General features: G+C 32.9%; 1 protein-coding gene across 1 annotated transcript; it reads left to right on the top strand.

Annotated features, from left to right (window-relative positions):
* The first annotated feature begins 1,779 nt into the window (after positions 1–1,779).
* LOC123550582 (uncharacterized) lies at positions 1,780–8,544 on the top strand. The gene is made up of 3 exons (XM_045339017.2): positions 1,780–2,036; positions 7,590–7,704; positions 8,095–8,544. The coding sequence occupies exons 1-3, from the start codon at positions 1,860–1,862 to the stop codon at positions 8,268–8,270; spliced, it is 468 nt and encodes a 155-aa protein (XP_045194952.2). The 5' UTR covers positions 1,780–1,859; the 3' UTR covers positions 8,271–8,544.
* The last annotated feature ends 8,381 nt before the right edge of the window (positions 8,545–16,925 follow it).

A 16,925-nucleotide genomic window follows, 5' to 3' on the forward strand; every position in this document is an offset into this window, starting at 1 on the left:
TGTTTGAAATTACTCATATCTACTTTTTCTGTATTTATTAAAAGTCATATGACTATGACGAGAGTTACCGACCATCAATTAATTAATTACTGCACATTTTCCTTCCCGTCAATATCGTTATTATGGTTAGTCATTGAATATATATTTAGTGTATTACCAAGTGCTTCTATGTACTCATATCCATATCCCTGCAGTTTTTGTTTTGAATATTTAGATATCAAATTAATACTACTAGAATTATTGCTATTTAATTAAGTAAAAATTGCCATTTTTGTCTCCGATCCAATTAAGAGACAAGTACTGGTCTTTCTATGAAAGAGAGCTTCGCGTGTTTCAATCCTTTACACTAAGCGCGAAGAACCAGATTGTCCATTCAAAAAGGGCTAGGCTAAGTTAGCCGGACATTTCTGCATATAAAATTTCTCTTAGTCTGTCTTTGGAGCTTTGTTTCGCCCTGTCCCTCTGATCAGATCGCTCTGTATCTGCAGTGGTAGAGGATGAATTTTGTGACTCTATCAGTCATTTAATATGACATGCGCAACAGCGTTATTTTGGTTTTCTGCGCATGTCGTATCATTTTTCATACTTCCCGTTGGGTGATATGATACATTCACATTATTTAAAAGACTGCAACGATCAGTTTTGACGAGGTGCTTATATACAATATAGTAATCATGCATCTGGAACCCTTATTCCTTTTTAATGATTTGCTCTTCGAAAACAACATTTTATCAAATTATGATCATCTGTTGGGAAATGACCTTAGAAAAATGAATGCTCACATTTATATGTTTCGTCTAGAAGTAAGAAAGTTATCGCCGCTTTTCTAATGTTACTCCTGTCGGTTTCAGAATTGATGCAACGCCTAATTAAATACGCGCATATATATATATATATATATATATATATATATATATATATCCGAAACCGACTGGAGTAACATTAGAAAAGCGGCGATAACTTTCTTACTTTTAGACGAAACATATAAGTGTGAGCATTCATTTTCTGGGTTTATATGGGTTTATCGATGTGTGAGGTCTCGGTTAAACTAGTCATATTGCTTGGATTAAAGTCTTTACGATTTCGAAGTGATCTCTAGTAAAGATTCCTACTGTCTTTATTTTATTGGGTAATAATAATATTGATTTTCCAGTAAATGTTTTGGTCTTTGTATGTTTTCGGTATAATAAAATAAATATTGCATTCCTGAGAGAGTGATATACAAAATGTTCACCCCTCAAATATATATCTCACCCCCCAGGAGGAATGCAATATTTATATAATATCTTTGTAACAGTATGACTCATTGAGGTGATATATGGTGTAAATGTTTGTGCATGCATAAAGCTGCTTCCCATCAAATGTTTTTAAAATCAACCTTGCATTACCTTTGGGCAAAATTAAGAAGCTGAATCTGTATCTTGCAAACTATTTTCATTTTGTTTAATAACTGTTTATTTTGACTAAATGGTTTCTCATCTTCTCGTTAGCAGCTATACAGTACTTCAGCTAAAAAATGGAAATTCTGACTTCTATTTTCGGAAATATTAATTGTTGCAATCTTTGTTTCCAAAATTGTCTCATAGATTTTATCATTAGTCACTTTCGTGCATGAGACTTTTAATTAAACGTGCCAGTGAGTAAATATATTTCAGTAAGTTATAAATATCATTTTCATTTTACTCTTAAGATAAGACAATGGGATTAATCAATACGCATTTGTGATTTCTTAACAAACCATGCGAATAGAGACTTTACATGACAAAAGGCTTTGTCATTATGAATGTTGGAACAATGAGGGAACGCATAAATTTTTTGCCGTTCTAGGAACTTTAATTCTTCTAGTGTTTACTGTTAAAATGGTGCATTATGCAAAACTGGATTTGACAAGCGACTTTAAAGTCTTCCGTTCATCCGACAGTAGCACTGGAATGGGAAATCTTAATGACATTGGACGCGTTCTTTTAGAGCAAAGAAACAATATATCAAAATTGCTGAATATAAAACAACAGAAAATTGGACAACAAGAGTGTCAGGTAAGAATCATTCATTTGCATACTGACGAGAGTGTGCTATAGATCATAAAATCGTTAAATCATAACAGTTGAAAAGCGCAAAACAAGTGTTCAGATATTGCACCATCGCTATTAACATATATTAGTTTAAAAGGTATGTTTCAATATAAAACTTTAAAGATTTAAATCTTTGCGGTAATTGACCTTACAATGATATATGAAATATCCAAAGAAAATCTAAATTTAAGGTATTGGACCCCTAATAGTAATGTTTAAAAATGGCATTTGCTTTGTATATTCTTAAAGTTGACCGTGTTTCACACTGTGTTGCAATTTTTAAAAAACTTTTACCGTGCCGTTTTTTTTTATATAAATTTTGTATAATTTATGATATTTCCTCAGTGATGGCTACTGTCCAAAACGTTTGCAGAGAATTCATTACACCATTAATTTTGATAAAAGAAGCCTCAAACTATTGGTAAACATTTATAAAACACAAAATAAAACTGTCGATATCATTTTTTTCTAGAGTGTCTCAAGTAAACGGATTTAATGAGACAGAATTCCAACTTCAACATTGAAAAATTGAGACGAGTCCTGCTGGTCTGTTTTAAATTTTGCTCACTTCATTCAAAAGTAATCTTGGGGCAGAAGTAAAACCTGCCTACATTTCTTCAACAATATGTAATCTAAAGAGTAAAGGCGAAACAGAACTTTTACCGCATGTAACTCAGTATTTTTAAAGATGTCTAACTCTGCCCCCTCCTGTTTCAGAGGTAAATTCAATCTGAACAGCAAGAACTGGCTTGTCAATTGAAAAATTTCCATTTTTGTACAATAAATCAATAGTAAGTCTTGAAAAAAGTAAAAACTTACTAGAAAAAAATGAGAATAAGAAGAAAAAAAAACAAAACAATTGGTCCCAGTGGGGCTTGAACCTACGCCCCCTGAACAATTTCAGTCAAAGTAGGTTTATGGTAAGAATTAAATACTCTTCAAAAGGAGGGTTTAATACCTTAAACACATACTAATCGACCGCAAGTATAAATCCATGTAAAATATTTGACTATGTCGCATTGATTTTGACAATAAGACACGATTAAATGTTTCAAGTACTTCAGTTCAAGTAACTTAATATATATATAAAGATAAAATCTGTTATTTGATACGTTAACGCTAATAGTTTAATATCTTAAGCGTTAAATATCAAATTTTATGGATGATTTACTTTTATTTTCATATAAAGAAAATGTGCAAATATTTGTACGTTATTATCGGAACATGCCTCAAAATAAATGCTTTCATTCTCTGACTAATTTCTTGTAAATTCCGCTTATCTCACTGGTCGATTACTGGTCAGATGGATGTCCATAGAAAGTGATATTCAGCGCTAATACATTATATTCTTTTAAACAAACTTGAGCAGCAACTATTCATCAAAACAAACCCAGGCGCTAAACTAAATATAGATCTGTCAAACACTAGTCAATCATATCTGCATTTTAAGAACGCAGTGTCCAATTACCTCGTTACATTTCGATACAATTGTGTATTGACTGTCTGTGAACATTTTGTTTTATGAACAATCTAAGATAATATCCACACTGTTTCTTTTACGTGTAGTCATAAAACAAAACATTATTGTATGATGATTAAGTAAAGAGCTATAAAAGATTCTTTGGATTAAGTGAAGATCCAAGCCTATGCACCTGACCAAGGTGATATTATTCTTGGCCTATTGGCCTCGGTGAATATTAAAATTGGTCAGGTCCATAAATTTGGATATTCACTTCATCATCATACAATAACTATTTATTATTCCATAAAGAATAGATCAATGAGTGCTATTTTCCACTTGAAACACTTTTGATATTGTGAATTTCAGACAGGTCTCGGGCAGGGCAGTCCGTAATATGTTGCCATGGACAGAACATTATAAACTAACCATTTGATTTTAATGAAATATTAGAAAATCTGAAAATGATAAGACATAGATCACAAAACCTTAAAATCTTCGACGATTACATTTTTGAGGATTTTATCCTAGCAGATTATCAGATTAAATATTTTTAACAGGAACATTGAATCGATTTTTCAAATTGCCAATGCAGAACTGTTTACAATTATACATATAAAAACACGAACCGTTTTTGTCTTAATATTAGATGTCCTAAAGCAAATGTGTATGTAATGTACTATATATAAATGTTCTAGTAAACTTTTACACTAATTTCGAAGACAAGTCGGGTTTGTTACACACTGTGGTGGTAACATAAACATGTTAGGACATCGTGATGTCCAGGAAGTTGCGTAATAAAAAGGATACTTTATTAAGACTAGAAAGAGACTCGGAATACACAGTAAAGGAGTCTAAAGTAAAAATTATTTTATTGCTTTGCCTGAAGAAAACATGGCGAACTGAAATATTTCGTATATATCACATATCGGCTTCAGATATTTCTCTGTTGTTGTGTCATAGAGAAAATCTGTATTATAAGGAATCTACTTTTATGCAAAAATAAAACGAAAATTATCTGTTGCCGCTGAGTTTCGAACCAACTCGGAAAAACATCTGATAAATATAAACCGTATTCTTTACCTCTGAGCTAATTTGTTATTGGTGTGAAAACAGAAAATATTTAGATTTTGAAAAATTACACACAAAGTTGAATTCCCTGTGCTTCATTTAAAGACACTCGCTACAGTTTTTCCGGACGGGTCGATATTTAGCCCAACACCGTGCCAATTTGGTTGTGTTTCTAATCGATGTAGCTCACTACAGAGTTGGAGCGGTTTTCTGCGCATGCCCGGAAGTGATTATCTAATGTCGCGTACGGCAAAAATTCGCAAATTATTGTATGTTCGCATGCATTTAATGTAAAATATGTATAATATACTGACTAAATGTTAGGGTAAGTATCACCATGGTTACAAAATATATAATATTTAAAGTACATTTAGTTCAAATTGCTTCAATCCGACATACTCTGGAATCTGTAATTTATACCAGCGCTCCAATGCTGCATTGAGTCACAGCTGTTTCTAATCCCGTACCGTACGCATACCGTATATCCGTATTTGTAAACTATAGGCTTTGTTCGGAGAAAGGCGGAAACTTTCATCGTTCTATGACATCAAAATGCTTCAGAAACATCTTAAAATCTCCGCTTATTAAGAAATCTGCCGTTTCATATTTTGATATATCTCTAAGTCATTTGCTCAAACACTGAAAGCGTATTTCGTACCAACCTGCGTGGTGACCTATTAATTTTCTTTTTGTTTTAGATTAGGTAGACATTACTAAAGGTATGTGCAGAGTTTGATTAAATTCTATTATGTGAAACTCGATAAAAAAGCAGAAGTACCAACTTAAAATATGCAAAAATAGCCCTTGGGTCTGCTGAACAAGTATTCCTTTCTTTACAAAATAATTGTAATAATTATTGTACTTTACTGAAATATATTTTAGAATTATAGAAATTTTGAAAAATGTTAAAAACAGCACCATATCTAGGGGCAAATTAAATTGAAACAAAACTGTTGACCTAGTATTTTTATTTCATTTTTCAATACATCATAACATGATCTTTTAATACAAAACATTTCATCAAAATCTATTATTGAGAAAAAAAAACGAAACTGTAGCGAGCGTCCTTAAAATTTAATCTATTTATAGTTATGTTTGTATACATCACGTTATCGTTGGCCGTAGAGACTTACCCTAAGCCCTCTTTACACAAGGGAAACAATCTGTTTATATAGTGAAACTGTTGAGTGAACACCGTTTGTGAATCCTAATCCTGTCCATGTTATATCAGTGCAATGGAAAAGTAACCTACCTGTGTTAAATGATATGCAGAATAAGACAGTCATGCATCTAACAGTCCTGAAATTGATTTCTTTGATTTTCTCATATTTCTAGATATTTTATTCCATATTTTGACGCATATATATGTGTAGTAGAGATTGTTCTCTTTCCAGCAGTAGCCTTATCAACATATTTTACCTTGTGAAATTCTGTGGGTTTTGACTTTTTCAAAAAAAAATCGTCTGTTTGTTGACAAATTTCACCAAAAAAATGTCACACTTTCCCCAGGGCATTAACTGATTTGATCTTTACATAGTTTTCTTTTCAGATCGCTAATCCTTGTGGCAATCATGCTTTTTTTCTGCCTAGAGGTAAAAAGTGCATAGTTTGCATGAGGTACAATGTCAATAGCCACTTAAATCTACCATAAAGTCTTAGCGGAGTTGTCTCCATTTTTTCCAAATATTTTACCCGGGATCATTTTTTTTCAGCTCAAATAACTTTTTTTTCAGAAAATGATAGTTTGATAACTGTTTAAGTCTATGTACTTTGATGCAGTTAACTACACATATATCTAAAATAGATAGTTCCTACTTGAAGTTTGTACTTTTAGTTCCACTGCCTACGTTGGGGCATAGTACGTGCCACTCCGCTGATATTAGATCAATAGGCATATTAAAGATATCATATTTTATCATTACTTATCTAGTGTGACCAGGTAATGGCTGGATAGTTTCATTTTCAAGAATTGCAGGCATTTATTTACATTTTTTTTTCTCTGAATTTAAATAATATCTAAAACGTATACAAGTCCAAATGTCATCTGCAGCTTACCGATGGAATTCTGTATTTCTAAATGATAGAGATCATTCGATGCGTTTTAATACTTCGATAGATTCCTCGGCCGATGTAAATGATTAAGATTTAAAAACGTTTCCTAAAAACCATCATTTCTGTTGAACTGTGACTAATAATACAACATATTATCCCTTATCCTACTGGACACGACTGATTCTGCCAATGCGACCAGTGTAGATCATGATCAGCCTGCACATCCGTTCAGTCTGATCATGATCTGCACTGTTTGCCATTCAGTCAGTATCTTTTGGTAAGCACCCCTTTTAACAGTTAATGGTACTGTCCAAACTGAAATATGGACAAGTTCATAGAAATTTACCATGGTAAGGATTATTTTTTTTATAATTCGCGAGTTCCTTTGTTCGCGTATATTAGCAAAACTAATGAAACTAAAGCTAAAATCCAGTCTATGACTTGCATTTATGGTGATTTAACCCATGCTGCCAACCTTTATGCCAGTTGACCCTGTGAATGACAACAAACGATTCCTGCATTGTTCATATATTGTCTAATATATAAAATTCGTTAAAAATTAGAAACCTTGATAGTTGCACTTTGTTTCTGGTAGTATATTTCTCAATTTCAAAAAATAATTATATTATGAGAGAAAAAAACCCACTACAAATGATCAAACTAAACCGAAACTTTGTTGGTGTGCAACTCTGAAACGTCCTGACGTCATTTCTGTTTACGGACGTAATTTTCCCGCACTTTGTCTAAATACGCTACTACAAGAAAGGGTGCTAGAAAGAAAGTTTTTCTTTCTGCTTTATTTATACACTAATCTATAAAATACGGTATGGAAAAAAAGTAATCCCGGATAACTCTTTTAGCGGTAACACGACTATTCCAAATTGCATCTACAACCAGTGCCAGATTATAATAATAAAATATATTGCTTATTGCAGACAAGAAATACCACAAGTGCAACTGGAGGCTGGTGTGAGAAACAGAGCAAAGAGAAGGGAGGAAAACATATGACCGACAAACAGCTTGTACCTACATTAATACAATTTTTAAAAGGTATTTGTAACATTGGTACGGATAGACGTCATTACTACCACCACGAAAAGTAAAACAAATAAATAAATAAAACGGCTTATAATCTGAAATCCAACCTTGAATCCTGTATCTCCATAGGTAAAAGACAGCAATTGAAGATTTAAATGGGATACAATTTTGGATCAACAAAGCGGACTCATTATTGATCGAGTAGCAAAAGATTTTTACCAACACACTTCTGTTTTTCATAAGGAATTTCTAAATGTCACGTTTTGATTTGATATTCTGCTGCTATCTTGAAGCATAATCCTAACTTAAATATGTCTTAATGATCAAATTACCTTTTTGCATCTACTTGGTTTTTATGCCGAACGAGTTCATTGTTACGATGTGTTGACGTTAATTTTACAGGGAAATACATTGGAAGTTTTGGTGATGGACCGGGAAGATATAAACAACTTTTCATTGAATCTGGTGAAGTCAAAGGTTATGATGCATATGACGGATCGCCATTCTGTGACGTCACAAGCAATGGGAGCGTTAAGTTTCTTGATTTGACTCTACCACAATATGGACTACCTTTATAGGACTGGATTCTGAGTTTTGAAGTAGCAGAACACATTCCAAGACGTTTTGAAAGTGTATATATTGACAACATTGTTCGCCACGCAAAGGAAGGTGTTGTTTTAAGCTGGGCAAAGGTTGGACAGGGTGGTTATTTACATATCAATAACAGACCGTTTGAATACGTTAGAGATTTAATGGATTCACTGGGATTCATTCATGACAATAAAACATCAGAAATATTAAAATCAAATGCAAGTTTTCGATTTTTAAAATCAAATTTAAATGTCTATCGAAGAAAAATATCATTTCTAAAGACGTTTTAGAATTATACACATAAATATATACTGTTTACATCTTTTACTTACATATTGCATCACAGGATATTAAAGGCATTGACCTACGAGGGTCCTGCTAAAAGTTCTATCAATGGCTTCCGTAGTTTTATCCCAGGTATTTTCTTTTCATTACGCTTAAATGTGTCCATTAGCTAAAGATATCCGTTTATTTCGTGCAAATTGCTTTTCAAATTAACGAGTTATTTCAAAATGAATACACGCAGTCATATACACTGACCAATTTACTTGTCACATTGTAAAATGAACGAAAAGACTGAAATTCGTAGCTATATTAAATGCCGCATTAAGCGGTAAAGGGGGAATACATTGAAGATTTGTAATAAAAATAATTTTGATAAAACGTAGCACTTAGAAATCCGAACCCAATAAACGTAGCACTTAGAAATCCAAACCCAATGAAAGAACTTAATGCTACATTTCTTTAGAATGCTTTGAAACTTTATTATTACTGATGGCCATTTGTTTTGGAAACACGTGGAAATTAGCTGCTTTTACTAATTTTGACAACGAAAATCGAAGAGTTCGTAACGCTTTACTAGAGGTAAACTGCCTTAATTATAAATATCAAGTATATTTAATGCGCATCAAACGCATAATCTTCCGTGGCGGTATTGGTAAAAAGAAATTATTGCCACGGCGGCCCGGGTTCGATTCCCGACGTTTGCATCCTTTTTTTTCTTCTTGATTTGGCATTTTTAAGAAACAAAAACTCATATTGTAGTATTCATGATATGACCAAACTTCAATTTCAAAGAAATATCAGTTTTAGTCAAAATCTGGAGGTCAGTGACTTTAGCGTTAAAAGTAGAAAATCTATATTAACTGTATTTATCTTGATTAAATATATAGTCAAATCGCTCAAAACACTTATAATAATAATAATAATAATAATAATAATAATAATAATAACATCTTTATTTATAGAATGTAGATCAAAGTACAAATGATACATCTTAATTTTAAATGTGGCCTTCTGAAAAACAAAAACATGCAAATGCAATTTACACTATCACCTAACCTAATTAATATCACATTCATTCTTAGACAAATACCCCTTAAAAAAGATATTGCCCTTAAGTATCAATTTATACAATTTCCATTTAGTTTATACTTATTTGTTTTACCTCGATTGTGATGAAAGCTTCAAGCTTATTGAAACCACTCTCGAGTCCGCTTCCTGGAAAAACCAGTGCTGGTGTCATATGAGAAGTCATGGTCGTGACCCCAGTGGGGCTCGAACCCACGACCCCTGGATTGAGCGGCCGACGCCTTATCCACTAGACCACCGCTTCCCTCAATTTCCATTTAACCAATCAATTAATGACATAATATATACATGCATAATTATATTATAATGGCATAGTTATAATTCAACTGATACAAACAAAGAGATTCTTAAGGCACTCAACTGTAAGATATACTTTTTATATTTCTTTTTAAAAGATGTTAGAGAACATATGGAGTGAAGTTCATTTGGTATTGAATTCCAAACATTTGCACCAGTGTGACAAAAAGTTTTTTTTACCATAATTTGTACGATGTGTAGGTATAACTACGTCATTATGAACAGCAGATCTTAGATTGTATGTTTCATTGCTGGAAAAGGATCTTAGATTGTATGTTTCATTGCTGGAAAAGGTTAAAATTTCAGATATATATGAAGGTGCTAAAGTGTTGCAAGCTTTGTAAATAAGACAGCCCGTGTTGAAATTACATCTTTCATTAAATGACATCCATCCAAGTTCTTTTAGCATATCTTTTTTTCTTGTTTGGAACGTTTTATTCAAAATTATTCTGGCAGCTCTACCTTGAATTCTCATTATTTTCTTTAAAGAACTCGAATTTCTTCGACACCATACAGTACAACAATAATCAAATATTGGCATTATATATGCATTATAGAATTATTTTTTTATTTCATCTGTCAAATAGTACGATATATGTCTCAACAATGCTATTTTTGAGTTAAGTTTAGTGCAAAATGTTTCAATTTGAACATTCCACGACAATGTGTTATCTATATAAACACCTAATAAGCTTTGCACCTTGACATTTTCTATTGTTTGCATGGAAATACTTAAAAATAGTTAATTACAATTGTTACATTTTTGTTTAGTACACAAAACCATGCATTTTGTTTTCTTTGGATGAAGTGACATATTATTTAAATTGCACCATTGTTGCACAACATCTAAATTCTGCTGGAGTTTAGTTTGCACTTTATCTAAATCATAATCTGATTCATACATCGGAGAGTCGTCAGCATAGAGGTCTATATTGCCACTTAGGTTACAAGCATACTTTAAGACTTGGTGTTTCCCACTTTTATCATTTGGGTTCTGTTTGATAGGTATGATTTGAAAAATTCAACACTTTTATCTGAAAAATTTATGCAATAAAGTATTATGATCAACCAGATCAAAAGCTTTTCATAGATCTTAAAATACAGTTCCGACATGTTTACCAGAATCTATATCTTAAATAAAATCTGAAAAGTAGATCCCTCGGAAGCACCGAAAACAAGGCAAACAGTGAAAATTGCAGACTCGGTTTGATTGAGTCTATTCATGAGCAGTAATGGAAAATGCAACACTGCCCACGCCCCCTAGCACCGGCTTAAGCAGTATTCAATCTTCAAATCTAAATGAGTTGAAATCAATGATCCCGAAGGACCAGAAAATATAACAACACTGAGATGAAGCCATGCTTCTATTAGTGTAGTTAGTGCTGTATGACATGAATGATACTGTCTAAATCCTGATTGAGTTTTGTGAATGATGTTAGTTTTCTTAAAGAAGGAATAGATCTGATTTGCTATGTGTCTCTCAAATATTTTGGAAATTGTTATCCCCCGCCGAAGAAATCGGGAGGGGAGGGGGTGGGGGGTGTTTGAAATGGCGTTGTCCGTCCGTCACGCCCGTGCGTCCGTCCGCAGCCATATCTCAGTAATTAGCAGGTAGAATTTCATGAAACTTGAAATAAACATGAACCAACATACTGCGATGATGCCCGTAAAGATTTTTTTCTGATTGGTCAATTTTTCTTAGAGTTATTGCCCTTGATTTAATGAAAAATGCCCAAAAATGTCCGTCCGCAGCCATTTCTCAGTAACTATCGTGTAGAATTTCATAAAACTTGAAATAAACATGCACCAACATACTGCGATGATGCCCGTCAAGTTTATTTTTTATTGGCCAATTTCCCTTAGAGTTATTGCCCTTGATTTAATGAAAAATCCACGTCTGCAGCAATTTCTCAGTAACAAGCTGGTAGAATTTCATGAAACTTGAAATAAATATGAACCAACATACTTCGATGATGTCTGTCATTTTTTTTTAATTGGTCAATTTTCCTTAGAGTTATTGCCCTTTAATTGTTTAAAAATCTACAGATATGTATATAACAAACCAACCAATTGGTAGAATTTCATTAAACGTCTTTCATTCTTTTCCATGAACATTTATTATAAACATGTGAAGTTGTGTACCCACACCTAGTCATCACCTTGCCTTGCTCAAACCCCCTACCCCCCCCCCCACAAAAAAGATAATTATTCATTCCTTTTTATTTTCAAACCTTCCATGAATATTTTTCAACATGCAAAGTTGTACCATTCCCCCACCCAGTCATGCCCACCACCTCAAGCATGCATCACCCCGCCCGCCCCCATCTTTTTTCATTTTTAATATTCCATCAATATTTATAATCAACATACGATGTTTTGTACCCTCCCACAGTCACCCCCGCTGCCCCCCCCCCCCCGCTGCCCCCCGCCAACCCCCCCCCCCCAAAAAAAAAAAATAAAAATAGCATCCATTTTCTGTTAAATTGATTTTGACTAATGAAATTATTTGCCTCTTAGTAACATCCTTAACTTTTTGCCGGATATACTGTTTTTGCCGTCCCTCACCACAAATCCTTTCGGCGGGGGATACGAATTCATCGAATTTGCTTGTTGGCAAAATAGATATGGGCCTGTAGTTATTTAGGTCGTCTATATCACCACCTTTGAATATTGGGAGAACGTAAGCTTCTTTGAGAGCATCGGGAAATGAACCATTTACAATGCTTGTGTTTATTATAAAAGCAATCGACGTTGTAATATGGTCACCACAGTAGCGCAATATGGACCGATTCTATCCAATCCTGTTGATTTATGTATCAATATATTTTTTAACTTTCGAAAGGTGTTATATGTTCAATAACAAAATATGTATGGGTGATAAGTTTACTGTCAATAAAGTCCTTAAGGTTTGAGAAATCTGATTCTACAAAAGCTGTTTTCTTAATAATATTTGATATATTGCTGAAATGTTCATTTAACATATTTAATATATTAGTCTGCCCCTCTATAACTCGACCATTACTGATTAACTTAGCTGGTAATACTATGCCCTCGTCTACAGTACTCATGTTTGAGATATTTCTAATATTTTTCCAAAGATAACTTGTGCTTTTGTTTTCTTTTACAGCATGATTACAGCCTTTTTACTTTTCTTAATCATTGATGAAACCTTATTACGCAGAATTTTATACTTTTTAAATTTTTTATTCTTATGCAGGTGGTCTCTTTGAAAAATCGCATGTTTTATTTATTCATTAAAACATGTTAGCTGAGTATCACGCTTAAATCTTTTTGTTTTCAAAGGCGCATGTTTTGAAAGAAAATTATTAATAATATAATAGAATAATTGTAAAGACAGGTTGGGGTCATTCACTGTTTCAGTAGTATCAAATGGCGCAATAGAGAGTTCATTTCTAAAATTTACTTCATCAAATTTTTTAAACGATCTGTAAGTTATAGTTTTATGTGTTTCATTTTGATTTTTGTATGTTTTAGTGATCTTGTAAAACATACTGGGAAGTGATCACTTATACTATAAGCGTAAAATACTGGAAAGAAAATGACATCTGAGGAATTCTTGCAATAAATCAGAAAAACAAATACTTTTTTTTTGCAGCATTGTCAGGTTTTTAAATTTCATTAAGATTAATGCATGTTCACTGCTTGTCATTGCTTGCATACACACCGACTGAGTTTTTGATTGATAGTGTTGTTCTTTTGTCGATTATCGGTGAAGGAAACTGCAACAAAACTTTCACCTAATGGTTTTTACAATAAATAAGAAGAACGAAATATACATTTTATCCAGTCACTCAGCTTTTTAGATTTCTTTAAAAGGCTTTTGAACACAGCCTGCCGTTGATATATACACTAATGGAGTCCTGGTTTGGTTTTCATAAGTCTTTTAGATTATTCAGGTCTGCAGCTAGTATATGTCAGTAAGATACCTAATAAAACAAGCTGCGATGCAAACATTGCCGCCCTATCTGTTACACTTCAAAACCTATAAAATCAAGATTCCAGGCTGCCTTACACGTTGATATAGGGCCGTCTAGAGATCCCCGGTAACCGATTTTAATATGCAGAGAAGAGACCATAATTCAAATACCAAAAAAGAAAGGAGATGATTTCAAAAAATGATCTTTTTTTTCGCAGTTTTAAATATTATATTATATTTATATCAGTAGTTTGCATTTGTTTTGCAGAAATAGATGCTTTTATTAAAGTCGTGCCTTTCTCTGGATTGAAGGACTAAAATAACAAACATTTTCTTTTCTTTAGTATTTTAAGACTTGAATCGTCCAATTTATTAATGCTCACATACATGTAGGACACAAACAAATTTTCTACATTTTTATAATATTAACTAGATCAGTATTTATTCCTTCCGAAAATAATGAAAATGCCTCTTTCAAACTGTAGGGGCATGTTTTCTGTCATTAAAATTTTTCTAAGACTACTTATCAAATATCAAGTCAGAATTCGAACCTGTACGGCTTATAAACATAAATCTCACAAACATTCCGATGGATTCATTGTAATTAGCAGTTGTCAGTCTATCAAAAACTTTAGTCGTGGTAGCTTCTAGTACTTAAATACAGGATGCCTGTGTTACAGTATTGATTTGTGGCGGCTAATTTCCTAGTTTCTCATTATAAGGCCATATGTAAACTATGTAGCACTGTTACTGAAAATTATACATTATCACTTTTTATTTCATTTTATATTATTCTTATCGATTAAACACTGTTGCAGTAGGAGACTATACGTTTATTTTAAATTAAACAATAGTTTTTGTCATCAGTAATGTAAATAAAGGTATTGATCTATCAGAAATCAATTAGTTGGCAATAATTTCGGACGAAACAGGTACATGTACTTGTAAACCGACGATACTAGATGCGCCAATTTTCCGTGGACGATTATAATGCAATTAAATCTGTTAAAAATGAATAAAATATGGTTATTATAACAGTAGCGGCTCAAATCGGATCTCCCGAGGCGCACATGTGAGCACTATTTATATAACTGTGTCAGCTCATGCATAGTTATGAAAGTAGTCCAGCAACACACAATACGGGAGGTACAAAACGGGATTTTTGAAAGGTACAAAACGGGAATTTTTTTCAGCCTGTTCTTATTTCTTGTGAAATGCAAGCTCTATTTTTGACAGAATTTATAAAGGTATATAATAAAATCTGTTATCCGACTTGCTACAGTTTGCCGTCTTAGAAAGGTTAAACCGAGCCTGCAACATATTCATTTGTGTCATGTTGGGTAAACTATGGGTTTCCGTTTTTCTATGCTATTTCTGGGACAGTATTATGGTATGTTACGTTGATTAGGAACAACAACATTTATAGTTCATGTGAAAGCGTGACCATAAATGTGCGTATTCATTCACTTGGTTGTTTTGATTAAAACGCAATCTTCATTTTATGTTATTTTTTGTCAACGAATTTACAATTAAATGGTTTTAAGGTAAACCTGGTAGGACTGTATATAGGATAGTCTGAAGAACTGGCATGGTGGATATCTCAAAGTCAGTATATTTTTTTTTAAATTGGACAGTAGCCATCAAAACAAAAACAAAATGCTTGTGTTTGTAGAGCTGCTTTCGCGGTAAAATGTCATGTAGTAACAGTGGTTTATGAAATTGGAGGTCATATTTAGTGGAAGTACAAAGTATCATCATGGCTATTTATATATTTATAGTGTATACTTATTGGACCAAGCACACAATACTGTATATACATACACAAACATGTGTATTTCGTGTTTACATAAATTAGATGAAACGTAGAATGGTTCATTTTTTTCAAATATATAGTTTAGGTGAACATGAATTACAAAAAATCAAGGGGCTGATAATTATAACAAGAGGGTCATAGTGGTTCTCCTAAGGAGCTCACTTGACCTTGACTGTTTTGCCTTGAATATATGTTTGCCACACTGAATCATGATAACAACTGTGTGTAATATAAAAAACTTAAAGCAGATCAAGCGCCAATTTGAAGATATTTGAGTGAAGACCTTACATGGACACTAAGATTATGCAGTTCAATCGAAGGAGTAACTTAAAGACATTTCTATTTTTAGGTCACGTGTTCCCTGAAAGGGAACAAGTGATGTACCCCATTTGACGTAACTTAACAGAGGACGTTATAAGAATACTACATACAAGGTTTAATGAAGATCCATAAAGCACTTCATGAAAAGAAGTGTGTAAAGGTATTTCCTTTTTAGCCCTAATTGCTCCAGTTGCTTAGTGCGCCTATTACAGAACAAATTGAAGGGAGGACATTATGAGGATGCTAAAGTTTGATGAAGATCTACCAAGCAGTTCATTTGAAGAATTTTTTTTTGGTGCATCAGACCAAGTTTGATGAAGATGTTTCATGAGAAAAAGTCTTTCACACATATTTCTATTTTAACTCTAGCGGTACGTATTCATATTTCTTGTACAATCTGTATTTCACAGGTTTTTTACTATTTATTAGCTAAAGTACATACCTTTGTACTGCATTATGAATTTTGTACCAGTAAATTACTGTATAGACTGTAAATACATACATGTATTCATATTACTTGTACAATCTGCATTTGGCAAACATTTTAAAAATATACCACTAATATTTATACTAAACTATAAATTTTGTACCAGTAAAATACTTATTCTAAAATATCAATATTTATTTTACTTAAAACCTAATGTATGTGTGTGTTTAGTCTGTGGTATGGCTGTTCATGAATGTTTGGGATTCTTATGTTGTGACTATGCTTGCTCTTGTGAATGTGTGTAGGTTTCTGTGTGTGGTAATGTGAGTGATAGTATGTGGGAGAATGTGGTTGTCTGATCTGTGTGTGAGACTGTGATTGTCTGAACTGTGTATGAGACTGTGATTGTCTGATCTGTGTGTGAGACTGTGATTGTCTGATCTGTAAAATAAAGTTGATATAAAATAAATCAACAT

Source organism: Mercenaria mercenaria, chromosome 15, assembly GCF_021730395.1.
Source record: "Mercenaria mercenaria strain notata chromosome 15, MADL_Memer_1, whole genome shotgun sequence".
NCBI lineage: Eukaryota > Metazoa > Mollusca > Bivalvia > Venerida > Veneridae > Mercenaria > Mercenaria mercenaria.